Source organism: Urocampus carinirostris, chromosome 19 (genome assembly GCF_059441175.1).
Source record: "Urocampus carinirostris isolate Australia breed hairy pipefish chromosome 19, RoL_Ucar_1.0, whole genome shotgun sequence".
Lineage (NCBI taxonomy): Eukaryota > Metazoa > Chordata > Actinopteri > Syngnathiformes > Syngnathidae > Urocampus > Urocampus carinirostris.
In genome coordinates, this window is record NC_142367.1 from 18,721,804 (window position 1) to 18,744,273 (window position 22,470).

Here is a 22,470-nt window from a genome sequence, read left to right on the forward strand (position 1 = left end):
TAACTGAAAAATCGATCATTTAAAACAAAAAATTAAATATGTTTAGAGTATTGATATGATCAATTCTAGACACAATATGAGGCTATGTAGAAATAATTCGGGTGGAAACCAGTGAGCACTACCTGCTGGCTCAATTGGTAACTGCCTAACTAGATTCAGAACCATATACCGTATTTTCTGCCCTATAGGGTGCACAGGATTATAAGGCGCACCTCCAAAAAAGACTTTTATCATATATTTTCCATACATAAGGCGCACCGGACTATAAGGCGCTACAGTAGGAACGTCAACAAAAAAGTCAGATAGGTCGGTCAAACTTGATAACCCCTCAACAATCCGACGGTCCGCCGGCATACTGTTGAGATGCAAATACAATTTTCAGACCTGGTGTCTGTACGATGTCACCAGTCACTGAAATACAGCATATATCAATGGAAAGCTTGGACTCTTGGGATTCAAGATAAGCTAACCATTTAAAATATACTCATCACAGAAACATCACGATCAGTCTAAAGCAAGATATCCAAAGACAACGTCTTGCAGCCGTCACAAGTAAAAAAAAAAATCAGCTGAAAATCATCTCTGCTTAGATGGACGTTGCTTGTTGCTAGCTGTGTGTTTAGCCCCATAATTCCCGTTTACAAATTAACTAACTAGTAAAGTTTTCTCTAGAGCGTAGACCAACCTAACTTGTGATCACCTCTCTTTCGGCCAATTGTATGCTTTGTTTTACCCTGCTATACAAGCCTGTAAATGCTAAAAAGGACCCGCCTCCTTTACTTCTGGATAATTTTAGCCAATAGTGACTGATTCAAATGATAACTGACACAATGGTTAGGAAATGAAACCCCGGTGTATTTATATTTTATATATATATATATATATATATATATATATACACACATATATATATATATATATCCCAGCATGCACCGCACACTACTTCTAGGGGGAAAATCGAGTCAGTGGCTGCTTACCGTGGTTGCGAGACCTGTTGCGACTCAATATTTATCCATATATAAGGTGCAACGTAATATAAGGCACATGGTCAGCTTTTGAAAAATTGAAGGCTTTTAGGTGCACCTTATAGTGCGGAAAATTGGCAAATATAATTTAAAGCAATTTTCTCAACACAGATTTGCCATTTTCTGCAAGGCATTTGTTTATACAAAATTACATAGCTAGTGGTCTGTCAGACATCGTCTGTGGTGAAAAAATATCAGAGGGATAAACCTTGGCAAAAAATATCCACAATTTTCAATGCACCAAAGAGCAAAAAGTAAACATATTTTGCAGCACTAATAAGATTGTGGCCCAAAATATAGTATTGTAAGAGTGACGCTAAACAAACATATGATAACTTCTAGTTCCATCTGCCCTAGCATCCATATAACCGAAGTGACCTTCTAATAATCAAGAGAAGTCCAGAGCTGCATAACCTCAGCTGGACGTTGACAGACATTACAGAAACCCCTGTGAACATATGTCCAAAGATAAACTTTTACCCTAGTGATGCAAAGGCTAAAAGTTAGAAAACCAGAGAACCTGCACATAATCTTCAACGTAAAAGCTCATCTGAAAAACTCTCTGAAAATAAATAATTTATACATAAGAACAAACACACTGCAAAAAAGTAAGATGTTACCATACCAGTTTGCGAGTCAGTTGTCTTACTTTTTCTCTCGCTTTGCTCCAATGGGAAGAAGACGCCATCGCCGTCCAGCGCCACCACACGTCCGTCAGCTAAAGGAATAATGGGGAGCGTTCGTAGAGAGTGCAAAATGTCGTTCCCGTCCCCGTAACCATGTTCAGCAGCCCGGAAGTTGCACACCAGGAGTCTGGCCAATTGCAGAAAGCCAGCTTCTACAAGAATGGGAGAGCTACTTTTAATATTGGAATATTTTTCATGAAAACTATAAACACACTAACTCGGACCTGTGTGGAAAATGTTTTCTTTCATCAGTTCCTTGACCATTGCCGTGGTTACGGCGGTGACGTCAGAGCCCCTCAGGTTCCGAACTCCCAAGTGGGAAAGGAGCGAGGAGGGTGGGGCAGGACTTAAACTAGGGTGCAGGTATGAGAGCAATAAATGCTTCTGTAGCTCCTCTTGGTTGATGACAGTGCGAATCACCGCATCCTTGCAAACTGCCACTTGGGATGGCAGCTTGTACACAACACGACCGTCTGCAAAACCAGAAAAGAAATGATAAAAAAGCAACAAACCAAATATATTTCATGGCTCGAACTACTCGTATAGAGATGAACGATGGTGCAATATCATTTTTCTGTATGTGTCCTTTAAATTAGAAATCCCTTTAGATGTATTTGAATGGGCCCCTGAATTTGCATTCCCAACCACAAGTACATCTGATTCCCACCTGAGCTGAGTGTAGGCAGAAAGGCCTTGCCCTTGAGCAACTGTATAATCTGACTGGCGACAGGTTTGAAGAAGTCCATCACCTCATCGGGCAGAGGGACGAACTGCAGGAACTGGCAGAGACCCCGAAGGCCCGTGAACTCGGGGAGATCCTACAAAAAGCAAAAATAACACAGAGAAAACGGGAAAATTACAATTTGACAGGTATTTTTCTAGAAATGCTTTTCAAGGCCTTACGTCGAAAGCTTTCATAGCCTGAAGGAAGAGTTGTGCAATCTCAGATCGGAGCCACTGGTTCCAGGGGCTGTCTCGGTCCACGTCCTCTCGAGAGGACGGGATGTCAAAGTCACCTGTAGGAAAACAATGAAAAAAATCCTTGCATATTTCTCACATTACTAAAATACAAGATCATTTTGGTTGACCCCCACCAAAAATAAATAAATACCTTGTACAATGAAGCGGAAGCCAAAACTACGAAGAGGCAGGTAAGCGAAGACGGGCTGCTTCTGGGGTTGGCCTATAACGTCACCACTGGACTCCTCACAGTTAAGTTGGAAGGCCAGGGCCAACTCAGTCGATTCCACGTTCTCTTTGAGCTTTACAGAAAACAATGGAGTATTAAGATCAATCCAGGTGCTAAGTGATCTCCAAAGGCATACCCCACACATCTGTGATTAATGTTCTGCCAAATACTATGTTATGAATGTTATCCTAATTCAAATTATTTGTTGAAAACTCTATCTGCCAATCACCATGTTGGGCTGCAGTGTCTTTTTGACGACCAGAAAGCGTTCAGTTCCGTCTGAGTGCTCAACCTCAAGCACGTTATGATTCAAGTCTTTACGTTTCATTGTAACAAGGCGGTTGTCAGGCTGCAGGATCAAACAGAGAGAGCAGAAAAGACTTGTAAAATAAAAAAGTAGAAGAACTGGTTAGATGCCGCAAACTGCATGCAAATACCTGATGATAGATGGTGATGAAACGTAGTCGGTGCAGAAACAGCAGCAGAGAAGGGTGCACATCATGGAAAAGGTTTCGTGTCTGTTGGCTCTCAGAACGAAGAGGAAGGCGGATCTTGGTTGTCCATCTGAGAATTCAAAAGAAGATGTTTTTTGCCACATCGATGGTCAAGTGCAGCCGGGAGGACCCGTTCGTACCTGTGTCCCGATAAGGCATTTAAGTCCAACGGGCTCTCGTCATCGGTCCAGTGGGGCAGGATGTAACCCATTGGGCCGCAGTTTTTGTCGAAAAACAAATGGAAGCCGTTGGAGTGGATCTCCGGACGGTCTGTGACCTTGAAGACCGACTTAAAGCCAATACCCTTTTGTCCTTTACAGATAAAAAGCAGTTATCATTATAGTCATTTAATACAGTTAAATAACAATAATCCATTCTATTTGGACAATGTAAACAATGCTAAACATTGGAAAACATTTCAAAGGATCACTTTTTTGCCTATAATGTATTTTCTTTTTAAACACAACGAATGCATACCTATGTATCCAAATTTGTGTTTGCCCTTGGTACTGCAACCGACATCACATATAGCCTTGATATTTGCCTCCTGGAAGCCGGTTTCATTATTGAGAACAGTGATGCAGTCCCTCTCGACCACAAAAGCCAGCGCAGGCACGACGTCAGACCCCAGCTCGTAATTGTTGTCATCGGCATTCTGCATAAAAGACGGTTAGAAACAGAGTTGAGGACTCTTGAGCACTTGCGTCTTCCTCTAAAAAATACATCCAACAGTTATCAATGTATGGATAGGACCTCTTAAGCAAAATGACTTGCCAAGAATATTTCATTGACATTATTTTAAAACGCTTTTATTTTAAATAAAATCAAACTAAAATGGGCGCTGATCAGTTGGTATGCATTGCTCTGCGAATACATCTACAAATGAAAAGTGTCATAGGGAGCAAAGACCTGAATGAGTTCCAAGACAAAATGAGTGTCTTTGCTGTAGAGCTCGGTGGAGAGACGGTCCAAGCTCCTGCCGAGTCGAGCCTGCTGGACTTGCATCAGATTCTGACCTTCGGTTGTCAGTTCCACGCCGATACCAAATTCTTTTTTTCTGTTGGGAAATGGAAAGATAGTTATTGCTGTTTGGCTTTTGCAAAGCAGAAGCTTTTTCTCACCTAATCTCATCAATGAGAGTTCTGTGGACATCAAAGGCCGGCACTGGTTGACGGTTGGCCATCTGGTATTGGTTGAAATCCACAAGTTCTGCCTGAGTCTCATTGCAGCTTTCTGACATCTCTTTTTCTGACTGTGACAAGAGCAGATGTTCATCTTCCGTTGATTCGTCTTCATGTTGGTCTCCATTACCTGCAGGCAAACCATTATGTGTTATAACTGCTGCAATTAAGTAGAGTTTGAAAACAATAAACACACATAAAAAAAAAAAAAAATCCATGTAATCTTGTCGCTTACTTTGATGAGGGCTGAGGTCAAGATGAGGAGTAAGCAGAGTTTTGTCTTCTAGATCCTCGTCGTCGCTCATGTTCACACCAGACATACTACTGCTCTCAGAATCCAATGCATCACACTAGAGTCAGGAAACAAAAACAACGTATAATAATTCTGCTACAGTTCATCAATTAAACAGTGTAGGCAGACTATTTCTGGTGCTCAAGATAATAATTTTAATCATCAAGGCGATGTTAAATTTATACTATGCATGTCAGACTGTGACATCTATAGCCGTCCATGCCAGTGTCTAACTTCAAAAAGATTGTATTAAGCCAAATGCATTGGTACATCCCCAAGCATTACACTATTTTAACAATCAGACTCACCTGGCCTTGAACTTGGGCCTGATGAGAAGGTGTAGAGTACAAACCACCATTTTGGATCTGTGGTGTTGTCAGCTTTTTTTGGTAATCCTTCAGCCACTCTGTGATGCCCAGGAGGATTCCCAGTCGATGCAAACAATTCAGCTGCCTTAAGTTCGACCGGGCCTCGGTGAGTAGCACCAGTTTGGACTTAGTTTGCCCCAAGACTTTTGAAAACGGCTCCAAAAAAACCTGTAGGTCACGTTGGTTTTAGAGGAGATACTGCATTTTCGACTTTCACTTTCTTAACTGTCATATATGTAAAAAAATAGACCAATGTAAATTAGAGATAATCACCGTAGGCAAATTTGTCAGTAATAATCATGAATTTAGCATATAGAGATGTCCTACATTGCACTTGTACAATTGAATGCAACTAACCTGCTGCAAAAGAGCCTGGCAGATTCGGGTTGGGATTCTAACCAAACAATCCAAAAGAAAATGAGCCACGGTGCTGTAACATGACATGTCCTCTTCAGATTGAGATAAATCTAAACACAAAAGTTATCTTTAGCGACACACTGTTGCCTTTTTAAACAGAGGACAACCAGGGCTGCAACCTTCTTTAGCCACCGCTGCAGCCAGGGAGTTCTGAATGTTATTAGCCAGGAGGGCCGTCGGCGCGTTTGCAATCCCGTCAGCAACGACAATGGACACCAGGTGTCCAGCGGTCCCAACGGGGTCTAGGATCGAGGCAGAATTGAAGAAATACTTGTCTCCCGTCTTTGATGTGATCCTGAGCAGCACGTTTGGTGCCACCTCCAAGGCTGCCAACTCTGTATTTGCTGTACACCAGAAAATGAAAGATAGTAGGTGATTGTTATACAAAACAACCACATGTAATATTCAACAAATTTCACTATCTATCTATCTACCCTGGCCAATCCCTCAAGAGGGGGGACCGACAGCAAGACAAACATACAAAAACAAAGAAAATAAAAAAGGGGAAAAGTAGCAAAAAACACACACACAAAAGTTTTTGGACCAAGGCCAACACAAATGCCCAAACACCCAAACAAGTTAGGCACCTCGGCACCCAAGTTGGTCATGCTTTCGTCCCTCCAGATGAAACGGGACACGAGAAAACGGCCATGTCACTCGGGTCAGGGTGACACAACACACTCTTCTGTTCAACAGCAGGGCCCGACAGCTTTCACCGGTTTACCCCTACCGCATCATACGGGTGCCCTGCCCATCCCTTAGAACGCGTCTAAACATCCCACTATCCTTTTATACCTCTTTACTCATTCCTATCACCAACAAGAGCTCTAGCTTCCACTATATTTATACCTCTTTCCTGCAGTGCACTCATAACACCATCCATCCACGTCAATCACAGCCTTCCTCTTGGTCTCCTTCCATTTACTTCTGCTCTGTAGATCCTCTTCAACATTCGCCCCTCATCCATCCTACTCATGTGTCCGAACCAACCGAGTAAAAATTTCACGGTACGGTAAATATTGTGGGGAGTTGGTCAATATTTAAAAAGATGTCATGTTCTCATATTGTTTTTTTTGTTAATTGGTTCAGTGCATAAAAGTCCATGTGGTTCACAGCTATGTTTTTGGCTGAAGTGGGCAAAAAGCGTACTTTATTGGAGATGTTCAAGATTATTTGCAGGAATCATACGTCCCAGAGTGTTTAAAACAATCTACATTCAAATTAAGATGTATTAATTAGACAAACAGGGAGATGGTGTGAATCTGCGGTAACTAACTTGCCTTTAAATAAAATGCTGCTAAAATATTACCCATTGACAGTTTTCTAATTTGTTGGTTTTTTTCATCTTATGATGTCCCAATATTGACATCTTTGTTACATACCTAGAAACACCTACCTGCATTTCTGTCAATAAAATCTTTTAGTGTGCCATGGAAAGGTTTAAAAATCAGCTCCCATTGACTCCATTGACTTAAATCCTCTAAAAGAGGACAAGAAAGCAAAGCAGCTACTGCCTGGACCGTGGACATCTCCCCCAGTCGACCCACCGCCTCACAATCGCTTTCGGCACTGTGGAGACAAAAGTCGCTGGTTATTCAAGTTTGTTTGCGTGGGTGGCATTGAAGACAATAAAGAAGCCTGACCTTAAACTTTCATGCCTGGAAAGCAATGTGGATTCATAAAAAACATGACTCAGTCCTCCACCAGCAAGTTGACTTTGGCATCTGACGAGTTTGGCCAGCATTTGGAGCGAGCCGTAGCCCAATTCCCGACTGTCCTGCACGCCATAGTGACACCGCAGTGCCAACTCCACATGGGAAAGCTGAAAAAAAAGGGTGAAATGCAAGATTTTAAAACAGCTTTCTCACATGTGTGATTTTACTGCAAAGTTTAATAATAATGTTGGCTTGATTATTGGAATTATATTTGGACTCACGTCATCTTGAGCACCAGTACTAGTCTGCCCACACTGTTTGATGAACTCAAATATGTCTTGTCTGGTGGGTCTAAAAAAGCTTCTTGAACAAGTCATGCCACTTCCCGTCAGAATCAAATTTGACCCGATCACTTCCTGCAACAGCTGCATATAAAAAGATAAACTTAATACTTAAATTTAACAGTTGGCATCAAAATACACACGCACCTGAATGTGCTTCACCAAGAACACCAAGAATCTGCCTTGACCCAAGGACTCAAAGTCTTTGACATTGAAATGCTTGATCAACTTCAACTCTAGGGAGGCGACGTCTGCCAAATTGGCGGCTGAGGTCAGGGAGGACAGCGAATCTTTGAGGTACTGCTTGACTTTGGCTAAAAGAAAATGCATAATGCAAGGACTTGACCAAAAATAGAAAAAAAATCATCCCCTCCTTTCTCCATCTTGGATCAATACCTTCACCGGGACTTGATATGGCATGTCTGTCGTCCACCGTGTCTGTTTTTTCAGAATTTTGAGCAGTTTTCTCCTTGGTCATTTGGTCAGGTGGGACATTCAGTGAGCCGCCGCAAATTGACGACTGAAAGAGAGCTGTTGCCAGCTTGTCGCCTGACACCTGAGCCAGGAATTTCCGAACATACTGCAACCAACAGAAGAACACAAGTAGCAAAAGACAGAAATAAGTGAAGTGTCACTAAGAGTCCTACTCTCTTACATCTCTGAGAGCAGAAAAAAACTCCAGAATGGGTAGAAAGCCAAAAAAACATAAGGATAAGCTATATTAATGAAATGGAACCTCTGCAACATGGGGCCTGTGGGCAACAGGTGGCCACCTAAGAACACATGAGTAGCTCAGCAGTGAAGGCTCATTGTGATTTCCTAGAATATTTGATTTCTTGCCTATTTTAGCTTATTTCAATCTTTCTAATAATAACATGATAAAAACAAAACAGCAGCATAGTAACCACATAGTAATAACATGATAAGTTGTCACTTTAGAAATGCATATCCAACTGGTAGACCTTTGCGCTAATGAAGAAAAGTTCAGAAAAAATGCTGAAACCTGGTATAAGGAGAATACAAATAGCATTAAACGTACCTGTAACATTACAGGACTGAAGAATTGTTCTGCATTATTGAAGACGTCCATTATCAATTCTGCAGCTGTCATAGAGACATATTTTCTACGTAGCTCCAAATTCCCTGCAGAGAGGATGCTTGTGGCTTTTAGTGGGTCCAATACGCTTTCCTTTAATTTAATAAAATGCGCCTGGGTCTCCTCCTCCAGCTCTTTCCGGATCTTTTCTTTGGCCTGGTCCAAAAGGCTATGCTCATTACGACACACTTTAGTCAATACCTAAATGAAAGAGAAATAATTTTCATCTACATGCTGTAACATTTAGATCACTTTTAGGAATTAAACATTTAAAAACAAAGTCCATAATGAATACTTACGGATATTGGAAGTCCAAGGCTATTTATCCTGATGCCCAGCTCGTAGGGAGATTGGTGGTTATAATGATCAGTGAGATTCTGCATAAACTCAGCCAGGTCTAATTTGGGCGTTTTTACCTTCCGCCTGAAATTGCGAAGTTGCTAGAAACAACAAATTAAGGAGACATCATAACCTGGAAAGTATAATGCAGCCTATCAGGCAGGCCCAGAATACATTGACCTAAAATCAACATAGTAGCAAAAGCTAATAGATGAATCAAAAATTCACCTTTAGGATGTCCACGGTTTCGATTTGAGGGATGTCATCGTCCTTTGTGTTGCTGTCAATCTTGAACATGCGGTGGATGATAGGCAGCTTGCAGAGGGGCCCCAGGTAGAGCTCTTCATAACGTTTCTTGTTTTTTAGCGCAGCCAACGTCTGTCCGAGCTCGTACAGGGTGCAGACGGCGGTCCCCACTTCCGTGGCCTGATAACGGACACAAAAGACAGAGCCTTTCAACACAAAGCATGGAAGTTGTGAACTGGGGGACGTGACTCCTAACCTGAACGAACAAGTTGATTTCTCTCAGCAAGTATTGAAGGTCGTGTAAGGCCGGAATGGTGCGTGGGTTGAGCTTCTCTGCTTCTTTCGAAGTAAGTTGCAATAAAAAGCATGCTCTTGACAGCACCTGAAACGAGTTTGAAGTGTATCTTGTCACCTACATATAAGGACTATTCACATGCAGATCTTCAGAAAAAAAATATTAACCCTCTCGAAATGGTATTATTTTAGCCATGATGCCAGCTATATGCAAATGCTGTAACTATCAATTGAATAATTTACATCAACAATTCTTTTTTTTTTATTATTATTTTGCTTTTCAGTGACATTATACTGTAGACCATCCATCCATTATCTGCACCGCTTATCCTCAGTAGGGTTGCGGGGGTGCTGGAGCCCATCCCAGCTATCTTCTGCCAGTGGGCAGGGGACACCCTGAACTTGTTGCCAGCCAATCACAGAGCGTAGACAGACAGCTCACTCGCTCATTTCTACCTAGGGACAATTTGGGCCGGCCAATCAACCTGACATGCATGTTTTTGGGATGTGGGAGGAAACCAGAGTGCTTGGAGGAAACCCACACAAGCACGGGGAGAATATGCAAACTCCACACTGGAAGGTTCGATCTCATGACCTCAGAACTGTGCTGCACATGCGCTTACCACTAAGCTGCCGTGTTGCCCTACTGTCGATCAGATCAGTAGTAGACAAATAAGGCCAACATACAGACTTTGAAGTAAATATTTTGTCACAGTCATGAAAAAAAAAAAATCATACCTCCAATTTTATTTTGGACGAAAAAACACTAGTATTTTTCACCATGAGATCAATAACACATTTAATATTGACATATTTAGAAACTGATCATATTTTAAATATTTATTTAACAATCGAGGTAGGAATTAGTCAGTGAACAAAGAAAACAAACAGGTAAATTTTACTTGACAGCAACAATTTGTTTTATCGAAATATTGGCCAACTCTTACCTGGGTCAATATTTTTAAGCACAAGGCCGTAGGGAAAAATTGATAGCTTTAGTGACCCTACATGGATTCCGCGAATGGAAATGACCTTAAAAACGCATAATAAGAAATCCCTAATATATAAAATAAAATTATATACGAGACCATGGCTTGCAATTACAAAAATAAACATACAAAAGTTTGGAAGGGGGAAAGTGCACGCACTCTCATTGATTATACTGGCCAGGCTTTTTGTTTGTTAAACTCTAAACTACGAGTCTCCAGTGTGGCGCCCACCTGAGTAACCCACAAATTGGTTTTGATAGTTAATCATGGTGATTTCCCAAGATATTTAAATTCTAACTGGCGTGATATTTAGTAGTTAAAAAAGCCTAATGTACCCTTGGTAATAACATTATTATGACATATTAACATGTTATTTAAGAAACGCTTATCCAACTGGTTGGTCTTTGCGCCAATCAGTAACAAAAAGTAGATCTTAACTTCAAACAGGCTTGTGATCCCTGCTCTAAACATTTCAATTCAATAACATATTTTGACAATCACCTTTTCTTTAGTGACCAGTTCCCCTTCTCCCGCCATGTCTCGTATCACGTCCGCCATCAAGCTGTTGACCAAGTCTGGGTTCAGATTTCGATTTCTCCTGGTCTGTGCTTGGTTGTCCTCCATGGCGTCCAAGGCGCGCATGTTATCACGATGGACCTCCCTTGCCTGAGCGTAAAATGACTCTCGAAAGACGGCGTGCTCTTTCCGACAGGCGGCTGTTTTTTCTGTTTTAGTGCACTTTACAGGTGGCGTCTGTTTTTTCGTCACCAGAAACACAATAAAGAGTCTTATTAAAGACACGGTAAGGGTAGTCCACAATTACATAGAAGGCAATATTAACACGCTTATAATGATTGTTTTAATGACCATGTGGCGAGATCCAGATTCTCACGCCATTGCGTAACAGAGCCCCACATTACCAACTTAACTTGTTGCCAAAGGTAGAAGCTCCAATTTGAGTCTGCCTCAATATTAAATATGTTGTTTTGATTATGAATATCAAGTCATGTTTATTTGTATATCCCTTAATCACAAGGAATCTCAAAGGGCTGCACAGACCACAGATTATTGCAAACTACAGACTATTATGACACCATCCCCTGATCTCCATCCTACATGAGGGCAAGGAAAACCTCAAAAACCTCAACATGAGGAAAATGAAGAAACCTTGAGAAGGGACTGCACATAAGGCAACCCCCCTTCCAGGATGACCATAACAAACAATACACAGGTATGGTCAACATGAAATATAGGTCATTAATAAGCTATAGAATATAAGTGTGTTTTCAGCCTAGATTTAAATATCAAAGACCTTTGATATCATCATAGGGTGGTAAAACAAAATTGGAGAGCTTCTCCTTTCACTGCAAAGTAGCCAAATTAAAAAGATAAAATAGTGTATAAAGATTTTTAAAAATGTAGAAAAAAACTCAATATATTAACGATATATATCAAATATGTGTATATTCACAGAGGCAGATGTACAGTACATTGTACTCAAGAAGAGTTTAAAAACAACAACCTCATTACCATTTTCATTGAAACTGACAGCAGTTCATCTTTTCTATATTCATCGTAAGGTGGAAAGTGACTACAAATCAGGGAACCTATGTAAATTTGGCCATAACTGAAACACATTCGGAAAAACCTTAAATACAGAAAAAAATCATTAATAAACATTAATCTAGTTGTTAATTTCACTTAGATTGCATCATTGCACAATTTAAGATGGTACTGCAAAGAAAAGTATGAAATGTAAATATCATCTGATAACGATCCAGCTGATCAAATCGGTGTCAACTCATCCCATTCAATATTCCGTATATTTATATTAGGAGGTAAGATCTTGTGCCTGGGCCCAAACCCGACCCCAAAATTCAGGCTTAAAATGTCAATCATTAAGTCCGGCAGTCGGGCTTCTCTCTCACATTTTTAAATTTATTTATGTATTTATTTTCTTTTGAAGAGGATCTATACAGCATGCACTTACTTTAACTCAACTAATTATTTAGATCAAGAAAATGTTCACCAAACTATTAGTTTAACTCAAAATCACTCCTCCTCGGTGTCTAGGTAAAAGACGCGCGGGTTCCTCCTTCTACCTCCCTCACGTCAGACATCATTTCTGCTTCTTCCCAATAGCATACACGCTTTACGCACTTTCTTTCTGCTTTTTGGACAAATATTTCACTATTTGCAGTTTGTAATCTGCAGAATTGGATATTCTTTTCGGTGCTGTTTTGTTCAGTTTCACTTTTGTTTGCTGCACGTCACAGAGATGCGCCAAAGCATTCATTTAGGCGCTGCCGTTGCAGTGCACACTTCATTTGAGGGACTCCCCAAGTGAACCCAAAGCTGCGTAGTTCGGCTGAAATGCACGTTTCGGCGCTGAAGTACGCACGGTCAAAGTAAAGCTTCGTGTTTACTTTTGTGGCAAATTCAAGATTCTGGTATATTTCGGGCTTGTTTATCAAATCAAGTTAATCCGTCGGGTTTAGGTTTATATATCCGCAGGTCGGGCTGAATTTTGTAGGCCTGATCTTACCTCTAATTTGCATTGACTGACCTCCTCAGTGAGCCCAGATGACACGGTACCATGGTTTTCAGGATTGGGCTGATCCAACGATGCCGGTTCTGGATCAAAAGCGGCAGCTGTAGTAGGCATTGCAGCCCCGGCAAGTGAATCCCGAGCTTTGTGGCTTTTGTGCATGACCAGGTCACCCGTCACGACTAAATCATTGTCTAAGGTTTCCACCAGCGAAGCAACAGAATCAAAGCCCATTTTGGTGACTTTCAGCTGATGATGGTATTTCAGCCTGTATGTGGATAAAATATTCTTCAAAGGAATCCCTTCTGGATGTTCTAGAATCATGGCCACAAGATTTCCACATTTCTTGGCTTTCCTTTTATTCATTTTTGTTGTGATAGATTCGCTGAACGCAGGCTCAAATACAACACTGGCACTGGTTCCAGCTTGTGTTTCAACTGGTCTGCTTGTGAACTGGGAGTCCATGGGAAACACCATGTTGCCCTGGACAACCAAATCCTCATCCAGATGCGCCAGCAGTGCAGTCTTGGACTCAAATCCCAAATGGGAAATGGATAAATTGCGATGGTATATCTGGCTGTAGTAAGAATACAGTTTCTTTATGGGGATGCCGTTTGGATGCTGCTGCACCATGGACACAATTTCTTGAAGAACATCCTCCATCTCGATAGGCTCTGCCGAGTGAAAAAAAACACAGCAAGGTTGAATGATTAACATAATGGAGCAGTTACAAACACCAACAGATGCAAATATGCTGGCCAGTGATCATCATTGGAGGCAGTGTTCCCTCTAAGCTGCATGCGTGCGCAATTGCGCACTGCTCGCACATTCTCAGCGCACAAGAAAATCTAGCCAGCGCACAAAAATGAGGGCTCAAAATTACTTAAGTCAAAAGTTACATTGCATGAAGGTAAAAATACACAGGTTCCCCTGACGTTGTGTCCTAAATGCGGTATTATGAAGTCGAGTCGAAGTAGGACGAAGTTAAGTAAAGTTAGTAGAGTTTGTCAAGAACCGGCTTCTTCGGCTCGGCTCACTAAAAGGAACCGGCTCTTTCGGGTCCTAAACGGCTCTTCGGGTTGTTTTTGCTTCTTTAATCCCAACATGACCAAATATTATGTAAAATTATGCACAAAATAACTTAAAGGAAGGGGGGAATAGAACAAAAAAGAAAAAAATACCAAAATGAAAAAGTAGAAAAAAGCCAGAAAAAAAAGAAAAGAAAGAAACGTAGGAAAAAAGTCAATAGAGAACAAAAAGAAAAAAGTAACAGCTTGGAAAAAGTAAACACAATGAGATTTTTTTAAAGGAATTTAAAAAAAGTAGAAAAAAAACACGGAAAAAAGAAGAAAAAGTTTGTGTTGCATTCAAATAATTTCCAATTATATCAAGTGAATCTTGTTGCCAACATTGTACTTCCACTAAAAATGTGAGTAAGTACAGTTCTGTATCTTACAACCAACTAAATAAGCCCCCAAAAATATTAATATAATGCGACAAAATATATCAGGAAATAAAAAGAAATGGATATCTTGTGAAAGAATTGTAAGAACAAACGACGTTTGTAGGCCGTACAACCTTCGCAATAGTACATGAGTCAATTCATTCAAAAGAGAAAAATAATTTTGCATTGCCGGAGTCTCAGCAAAATGTAACTTAGTGTCAAGTTTTGGACATGTTTGATAATTAATTACCTTGCCACACTTGTGATGATGGTTGCTCACCGACTATGTGTGAATGCTCAGACCCGTGGAAAATTAGAGGGAACATTGATTGGAGGTGTTTTTTTTTAACACTGACAAGGTCGTCTCTTGCTTTGACCATCTTACTTTACCCACAGAGAATGTAAACAAGTTCTTTGTTTGTGGCTACACACAACTGCATACAAAATGTTTTGACTGCTGTGCAAGGTAAATGTGATAGTGAAGAAATTGAAGTTCTTGTCTATAGAAGGCACACAATGAAAACAGTGGTACATCATGCCCATCATCCTGTAAATATTGAATAAATTTATGGAGGTATATTTGTTGCAAAAATAAACTGTGATTTTAAAGACCGTTTGCATCAGTGGAATATTTTTTAGCTGAAAAGTTGGTATCTGAAAAAAAATGCAATAAGATCAAATTCATGCAAAAGCAAAATTAAAATACGTAAAAAATGTGCTTGTAGAAAAAAGTCTCCGTTGCAATTGAAACAACTCTAGTGACACCTAGTGGCGATTGCCTTGATCATTCATTTCCAATTGGTACAAATTAGTATCACAAGAACAGACCTTTTTAATAAATAATTGTATGGAAATATATTTGGTTCAAAAGTAACTCGTACCTTAAAAATCAATTTGTATCTGTAGAGACAATAATTTTTACCAGAAAAAAATTGTATCTCTGTAAAAAAAAAAACTTTTTTTAATAAAATTTACAGCAACAGAACCACTAGTGACACATAATGGCATTTTTTTCGATAGCAATTCAATTTCCACAAGTACAAAATATCAAAACAGGAAAAAACGTTTCATTGTTTCAATTTCTTTAAATGCAAAACTTATTTTCTTGGGTTTTTCTTCACATTTTTTACATGCATATTTATTTGCAAAAAAAAAGCTCTATATTTATGCTTTGAATGTGTTATGCGAAGTGGAAGGAGAAGAGGACGACGAGGTGAGCGGAGAAGATGAGGTAAAATTTTGGACTATTTGATAAAGTTTCAGGAGCGAGCAGAGAGAGTGGGAAAGGTGAGATGGCACAATATCAGTATCAGAAATTATTTTCCCCCCATTTTATTAACACTCCACTTATTGAAACATAAATATTTTGTTTGTTTGTTTGTACATGATTCAGATTGAATCGTTTCTTGTACATGATTCAATTGTTTGTTTGTTTGTACATGATTCAAATTGAATCGTTTCTCCGGCGCCGTCACGAATGGCAGCCACTCCAGCAGCTCCCGTGTTATTTTCGATTGTTCTCAGCTTAGGGATGCTGCTGGAAAAGTGAATTTCCCTTCGGGGATGAATAAAGTATCTATCTAGAGGTACTCACTTTTTCTATAAGGCTAATAAATGACTCATTCATTAAGGCTAATTAATGACTCATTCATAAAAAAAATATGATGTCATGTAATACATTATACTTTTATGGCGCGCAGTTGGCAATCAAACCTGCAAATAAACACTTAGTTGTACTTTATATTTGTTCATACAAAGTGAGTACAGGTACAGAAATCCAGCTCACCTCAAAGCCAAATGATGCCACGTGGCAATTTTTTTTAAATTACAAAAACACAATTTCTGTATCAGTTCTCCTACAAGAATATTTGAAAGGTCAAAAAATGCAAGTGATTTCCTTTATCTGGGCCTTACATGGTTAAAGACAACTTAATTCAATAAGTTTCTTCCCTGAGGCCATCACCAATATAAACAAGCAAACAAAACTGTAAACAATATATTTTGCCCATGTAATGAACTATAAAGTATTCATATCTTATTTACTGACTTATTTTGGAATTATGTTGCTGCTGTATGTTATGGCACTATTCTTAATTTGCACAATTGGAATGGGAATGATGGTGGAGGTTTTGAAGCGGGGTGGGACGGTCGCCTGTGACAGGGACTGGTTGAAGATGGTGGTTAAGACCCCAGCCAGCGGATCGGAACAGTCCCTGAGTACCCTGCTTGGCCAGCTCCCTTCCTGGGGTTTACAGTTTTCAGCATAACTTCATACTCCTGAAATGTGAGTGTGTTGCTGCTGGTTGTTGGTGGGTGTGATGTGGCTGTTTGTGGCCTTCCAGCTTCAAAGCAAGCACAGGACTGAATAAGGACCGCAGGTAGTGAAGCATCAGCCTCAACAGTTGCCAGGTTGTGGTCTCTGAAGTTAGTGATGTGTTGAAGACCCTGCCACATCATTCTCTGGTCATTTCCAGCTAAGAGGTGCTCGATCCTCCTCGTGTAGGCTGCCTTTGCTTTCTTAATGCCTCTCTTCAGGTCAACCCTGGCCACATTGTAAAGAGCCTTGTCTCCAGACCTGAAGGTGGTGTTGCGGTGTTTGAGGAGGGTGCGCACCTCGCTGGACATCCAGGGTTTTTGGTTTGCATAGACCTTGATTTTTTTATTTACTGTGACTTTATCCGTGCAGTATCGAATGTAGGATAAAACAGTGTCAGTTGTTGGTAGCTATCCACAGCTCAAATTCACTGATTTTGTGAACGATGGATCTGGCATTGGTCAGGAAAATACTCGGAAGCGCTTGTCGGTGAGGTCGCCTTCTTAGCTTCTCCGCTAGGCCTCCCAGAGAGCCTTGTTTTTGCTTTCGTTCCCTCCGCCGTCTCTGTCGCTTGTCGGGCGGGCAGATCACCCAGGGAGATCCCGGCGGTTTTCGTATGTCCTTTGGGATGTTGTGGGTGTTGTTGTAGTCGTGAAATGAGTCGAAGTCTAATCTTAGACCCAGGTTAATAAGTTCCTGGCGACTGAGGGTGATTGTTGCCGAGCAAGTATTTATCAAAGAAAAGATGAGAGATAAAAGAACACTAAAAGTAAAAAGATTTACTGGAGAGACATGTGAAGCCGCTGCGCTCGCCGCAATGACAATAAAGACATTCGTGTTATTAGTAGGTTGTTACAAGGTTATTTGTATGTTATTACCAGATACTTGTTAGAAGGGTTAAAATTAAGTTCTAATTCATAAAGTACCTTTACCAATCAATCAAAATGTGTCTTACCTTTTCCCTTTCGCATCTCTTCCTAGTCAAGAAGACCACCTGAAAATAAGCCAGGAAGCCTTCGGCTTCGGTTTATAAACCCCTCCCCATCCTGTTGTTTTCTGTTCTCTGCACTGAGACAGAAAGGAAACTGAAAGTAAGAGGCTTGTCGGGTGCATTCTCAGCTGAAAGCAGAGAGGAAAGTAAAACTTGATCATCAATCATGTAACATGACCAATACGCAAAGAAATGGGAATATTAAATCAGGAATATTGCACTGTTGTAATAATTTAAGCCAGTCTATAAGCACTATGTTGTAAATATTTTTGTTCTGCCTTTTATTCTGATAGTCTTTTATAGTCTTAATTCCCTGTTTACCCTGGAGTGTCAAATCCAATCTCGTTGCATACAATGTTTCACAAAGCAGTATAAAAGTCAACAAAGAGAATTTAATTCACTTCACTGAAAGGCATTCTAGAAAAGGCAGATGATACAATTTGCTTAAGATGGAAGAGAGATTAAGTTTCTGTTTCCTGGCCCGCATATAAGGGAGTGCTTGATGAGTCACACACCATGTGATGTACACAGAAACGAAACTTGCAGGAGCCTTCCTGGTGAAATGAAACAGAAAGAGCAATGAAGGAGTTCTAAATAATGAATGAAATGCCGTATCATGAAATGGGTCTTTTTGCCATCTTTAACAAACTCTATTTTAAGCAGAAAGCCACATTTTGACTATTCTACAGTTATGTCACCTACAAGTACACTTATTAGAATATTCAGCATTTTACTAAAACTAAAAATACTGCCCCACAAGAGTCAATAAATGTGACCGGTGTCTACACTGTCATTCATTCACGAGTTTGCCATTTTACTTTGGCTTCTCATGAGGGGTTTCCCTGCATTCCTACATTCTGACGGTCCTGCAAAGGGGTCTGCAGAATTATCAGCAGGAGAATATGAAAACAGATTGCTCTTTTCGACTGAAGATTTCATCGAATGGATTTCTCCATGTGCTGTAAAATATTAAAAAGAGTGTATTATTGTATTTTCAGTATTATAAAATAGCATGTACACCTCATATTTGGCATATAAGATTATCCATCTGGATTAAATGGTTTATTGTTTTATCTCATCAATCCTATCCTGATGAGGCTAATGTCATTTGCACACATAGGAAACCTAATTACATGACGTTTGAAAATGAAGCAACATTACCTTTGTACAATGTTGCTGCTAATGTAATTACACTATTGATAAGTAATTCATTTTATATTGGTTTGGATTTATTTTTATTCGGATGGCTACAATAAAGAATGTGCTTCGTTTATACCACTGAACACGTGCAAAGTAGAATGCTTATACCTGGGGTTGTAAAATAAAAAAGGGGGAAATGACAAGAAAATCATTAAAATGTTTGCTCTTATTTATTTCCCTTCATCTAGTTTACAATTAAAACTATGGTTCTGTGTTTACTATTGGACACATGCAAAGTAGATTGCTTAGGATACAAGGGTTGTTAGTGATTTTGACTATTATTGCGCACTGCTGTTTATTATTTAGGCCCACTGTTGCTTGTTGATTTGCTTATTAAGGAGAGCTTGTACACATCATTGATACGATTGGTTAATGTTGCTGTTCTTTGATATCCACATCCTCCAGGGCTGTTCTGTTTTATGTAACCTAGTCAAAACAAGTCATATTTATTTGCATAGCCCTGTTTCACAAAAAGTCTAAAAGGGCTCTACAGAGCACAAAAACAACAAAATAACTAGTAAAATAAACCATCAGTTATGTCGAATATTTTTGTGGGAACGAAAATATTTTGCGCAAAATATGGAAAAATTAAATGTGTAACTTGGTTTACATAGAATCCAAATGCCAAATATAATTAAATCAATAATAATAATATTGTAAAGTTCATACTCAGGTAAAAAACTAAAAGGGAGCTAGATAGCTAACTAAAACCCATACAAATAGCCAGACGCAAAACTAGATAGCCAGCTAGCAAGGAGGCCAAAATTTAGCTCGATAAGTAGTTAAAAAAAAGATAAAACGTTAGCTCAATAGAATGCAAAAAAAATGTAAAAAGCAAAGTAGTTAGCTTGCTAAATAGCTAAAAATGTAGGACGATAGTTAGCTACAAAGCTAAATAAGAAAAAAAAACACAATCTTGTTTCATCTAGGTAAACTCTAAAACTTTTTCCACATAAATGGAATCAAGCCTCTGGGATAATTAATTTGTAGCAAGGTTATGCATATTGGAAGACATTATGAGATCATCTGTTATGATAAGTAGAAGTAACACCTACTCACAACAACATGCATCAACTGTGATGGTAATAATTGTGTGTTTGTATTTTTTCATTTGTGTCAAATAGAATGTTTTTCAATTTTACTATTGTTATTAATTTCAAAAGGTATCAACTGACTGTAAGTAATATCAACTTTTGTCCATGCACAATCAAGCAAATATAAATGGAACCAGCATCCAGTTGAACTCAAAAATATATTTAGAAGCCCAAAAGCTTTTAGCTGAGAAGGTGAAAGAAATTGATTGTAACAAACCCAAACTATTAAGCTACTTTATAAATACTTACTAGTAAGATCTTAGACACTCTAATAACTTTGTAATTATTTATGCAAGCCATATTTCCATCCATCCATTATCTGCACCACTTATCCTCAGTAGGGTCGCGGGGGTGCTGGAGCCCATGCCAGCTGTCTACGGGCAGTGGGCAGGGGACACCCTGAACTGGTTGCCAGCCAATCGCAGGGCACACAGAGACAGACAATTCCTCTCTCGATCATACCTTGGGACAATTTGGACCGGCCAATTATGCCGACATGCATGTTTTTGAAATGTGGGGGCAAACCAAAGTGCCCGGAGGAAACCCACGCAAGCACGGGGAGAGCGTGCAAACTCCACACAGGAAGGTTCAATCTCATGATAACAGAACTGTGCCGCACACCACTGCGTTGCCGTAATGCCTGCAAGCCATAATTACATACCAAATCTCCAGAATAGGAGGGTTTTTCTCCAGTTTTGTTTTGGGGTTTGTTTTTTGCATCTTGTCGGTCGGCACCTTCAACTCAGACCAGTCTACAACCAATAGCCTTTAAATATTGCCATTTATCAAATTATTTTTAATATTTTTATTTTTAAGTTTATATTACATGATCAAGGGCAGCATGGCGGCGCAGTGGTTAGTGCGTGTGCGGCACAGTTCTAAGGTATTGGGAACCTCCTGTGTGAGTTCAAATCCAGCTACCGGACTTCCTGTGCGGAGTTTGTATGTTCTCCCCGTGCTTACGTGGGCTTCTTCCGGGCACTGCGGTTTCCTTCCACATTCCAAAAACATGCGTGTCAGGTTAATTGGCAAGTCCAAATTGTCCCTAGGTGTGAATGAGCGAGCGAGTTGTCTGTCCCTGTGTGCCCTGCGATTGGCTGGCAACCAGTTCAGGGTGTCCCCTGCCCACTGATTGCTGGGATGGGCTCCAGCACCCCCGCGACCCTACTGAGGATAAGCGGTGCAGCTAATGAAAAGAGAAATTACATGATCATCCTGGAGTGCCACGTCAAATCTCGTTGTAAATAACGTGTACTACGTTGTAAACAATGTCAACACAGACAATACTATTCAATTCTCCTGTGTTATAAAGGGAGTGTCTCTTTTTGTTGTTTCTACTTCTAGGTGCAATCTTTTTACAATAAACTTGCTTTAAGATCCTTGTTTTATTCTGTTTTTTTATCGTTAGTTCCCTGTGTGATCTGATGCGGTTTTGATGATATTCAAATGTCACGCAGGCGCTTGTTAAGTGTTTATAACACAAGTTTCGTGGCGTTGTTTTAACAACTTTTATTCCAGTCACATTGGAATATGTGTAATTCTGATTTAGACTGGAGTGAAAAACTTGAGAACAGGTCAGGAAATAATTGCTTAGGGACGAAAAGCAAGTGCGCATCGCGGGGCTAGCAAGCTAAGGTCCCCGTAGCGGCAAGCTAGCAGCCGGGCGGAGTGACAGGCTAGCGTCACACGCTCGCTAACCCACGCGAAGTCACAAGTTGACACTCCAAGCGGGTCACTGAAACTCACGTCATCTCGCCCAAAAAGTTTGAAGTCTTTCCTAGCATCAAACAGCAATGTCCGTGGGGCAAAAACTAGCTAAATAATGTGCAGTACTTTGATATCATTGTGCTCCGTTTCATCCATGATGGTGCATTTCATAAACGTAACGGCTCTATGAGAGGACTCCTTTCAAGACAATTTCTCTGTCTGCCTCTCTTCTCTCCCTTCTCTTGTTCTCCCACTCGTGCGCGTTTCCCCCTTGATGGCGCAAGTGATTGTCGAGCAGGGAGTCAAATGGTAGCCGTTCTCGCGATTTGCGACCATTGAGTCGGCTCATAGAGCCGTCAGGTTCGTGAATGACACATCACGGGTGCGCACAGGGTCAAGATAGGAGACACTGCAATACGCAAGCCAAAAAGTACAGTAATCCCACGGTTATCGCGGTTAATGGGGACCAAAACCACCCGCAAAAAGTGAAAATCCGCGAAGTAGCGACGCCCCTTCAAAAATGCTAAAAAAAATATATATATTTTATTTTATTTATTTTT

General features: G+C 40.2%; 1 protein-coding gene across 3 annotated transcripts in view; it reads right to left on the reverse strand.

Annotated features, from left to right (window-relative positions):
• Nucleotides 1-22,066, reverse strand: part of LOC148347561 (uncharacterized) — a 43,714-nt gene extending 21,648 nt beyond the window's left edge. Inside the window, exons 1-28 of one of the 3 annotated variants that reach the window (XM_088323541.1) lie at nucleotides 21,950-22,066; nucleotides 17,874-18,037; nucleotides 13,158-13,834; nucleotides 11,114-11,365; nucleotides 9,586-9,711; nucleotides 9,312-9,509; nucleotides 9,044-9,184; nucleotides 8,688-8,945; nucleotides 8,045-8,228; nucleotides 7,796-7,962; nucleotides 7,589-7,732; nucleotides 7,296-7,474; nucleotides 7,049-7,221; nucleotides 5,772-5,996; nucleotides 5,593-5,702; nucleotides 5,176-5,403; nucleotides 4,811-4,925; nucleotides 4,516-4,705; nucleotides 4,304-4,451; nucleotides 3,872-4,049; nucleotides 3,535-3,706; nucleotides 3,338-3,464; nucleotides 3,130-3,249; nucleotides 2,823-2,973; nucleotides 2,615-2,727; nucleotides 2,379-2,529; nucleotides 1,936-2,184; nucleotides 1,675-1,863 (exon numbers count right to left, since the gene is read on the reverse strand). In XM_088323541.1, the coding sequence (XP_088179667.1) occupies nucleotides 1,675-1,863; nucleotides 1,936-2,184; nucleotides 2,379-2,529; nucleotides 2,615-2,727; nucleotides 2,823-2,973; nucleotides 3,130-3,249; nucleotides 3,338-3,464; nucleotides 3,535-3,706; nucleotides 3,872-4,049; nucleotides 4,304-4,451; nucleotides 4,516-4,705; nucleotides 4,811-4,925; nucleotides 5,176-5,403; nucleotides 5,593-5,702; nucleotides 5,772-5,996; nucleotides 7,049-7,221; nucleotides 7,296-7,474; nucleotides 7,589-7,732; nucleotides 7,796-7,962; nucleotides 8,045-8,228; nucleotides 8,688-8,945; nucleotides 9,044-9,184; nucleotides 9,312-9,509; nucleotides 9,586-9,711; nucleotides 11,114-11,365; nucleotides 13,158-13,834; nucleotides 17,874-17,889 (4,981 nt within the window). In that variant the 5' untranslated portion in view covers nucleotides 17,890-18,037; nucleotides 21,950-22,066. The remainder of the gene's footprint in view (nucleotides 1-1,674; nucleotides 1,864-1,935; nucleotides 2,185-2,378; nucleotides 2,530-2,614; nucleotides 2,728-2,822; nucleotides 2,974-3,129; nucleotides 3,250-3,337; nucleotides 3,465-3,534; nucleotides 3,707-3,871; nucleotides 4,050-4,303; nucleotides 4,452-4,515; nucleotides 4,706-4,810; nucleotides 4,926-5,175; nucleotides 5,404-5,592; nucleotides 5,703-5,771; nucleotides 5,997-7,048; nucleotides 7,222-7,295; nucleotides 7,475-7,588; nucleotides 7,733-7,795; nucleotides 7,963-8,044; nucleotides 8,229-8,687; nucleotides 8,946-9,043; nucleotides 9,185-9,311; nucleotides 9,510-9,585; nucleotides 9,712-11,113; nucleotides 11,366-13,157; nucleotides 13,835-17,873; nucleotides 18,038-21,949) is intronic. The other 2 variants (XM_088323542.1, XM_088323540.1) reach the window with 2 other exon arrangements.
• Between the last annotated feature and the right edge of the window lie 404 nt (nucleotides 22,067-22,470).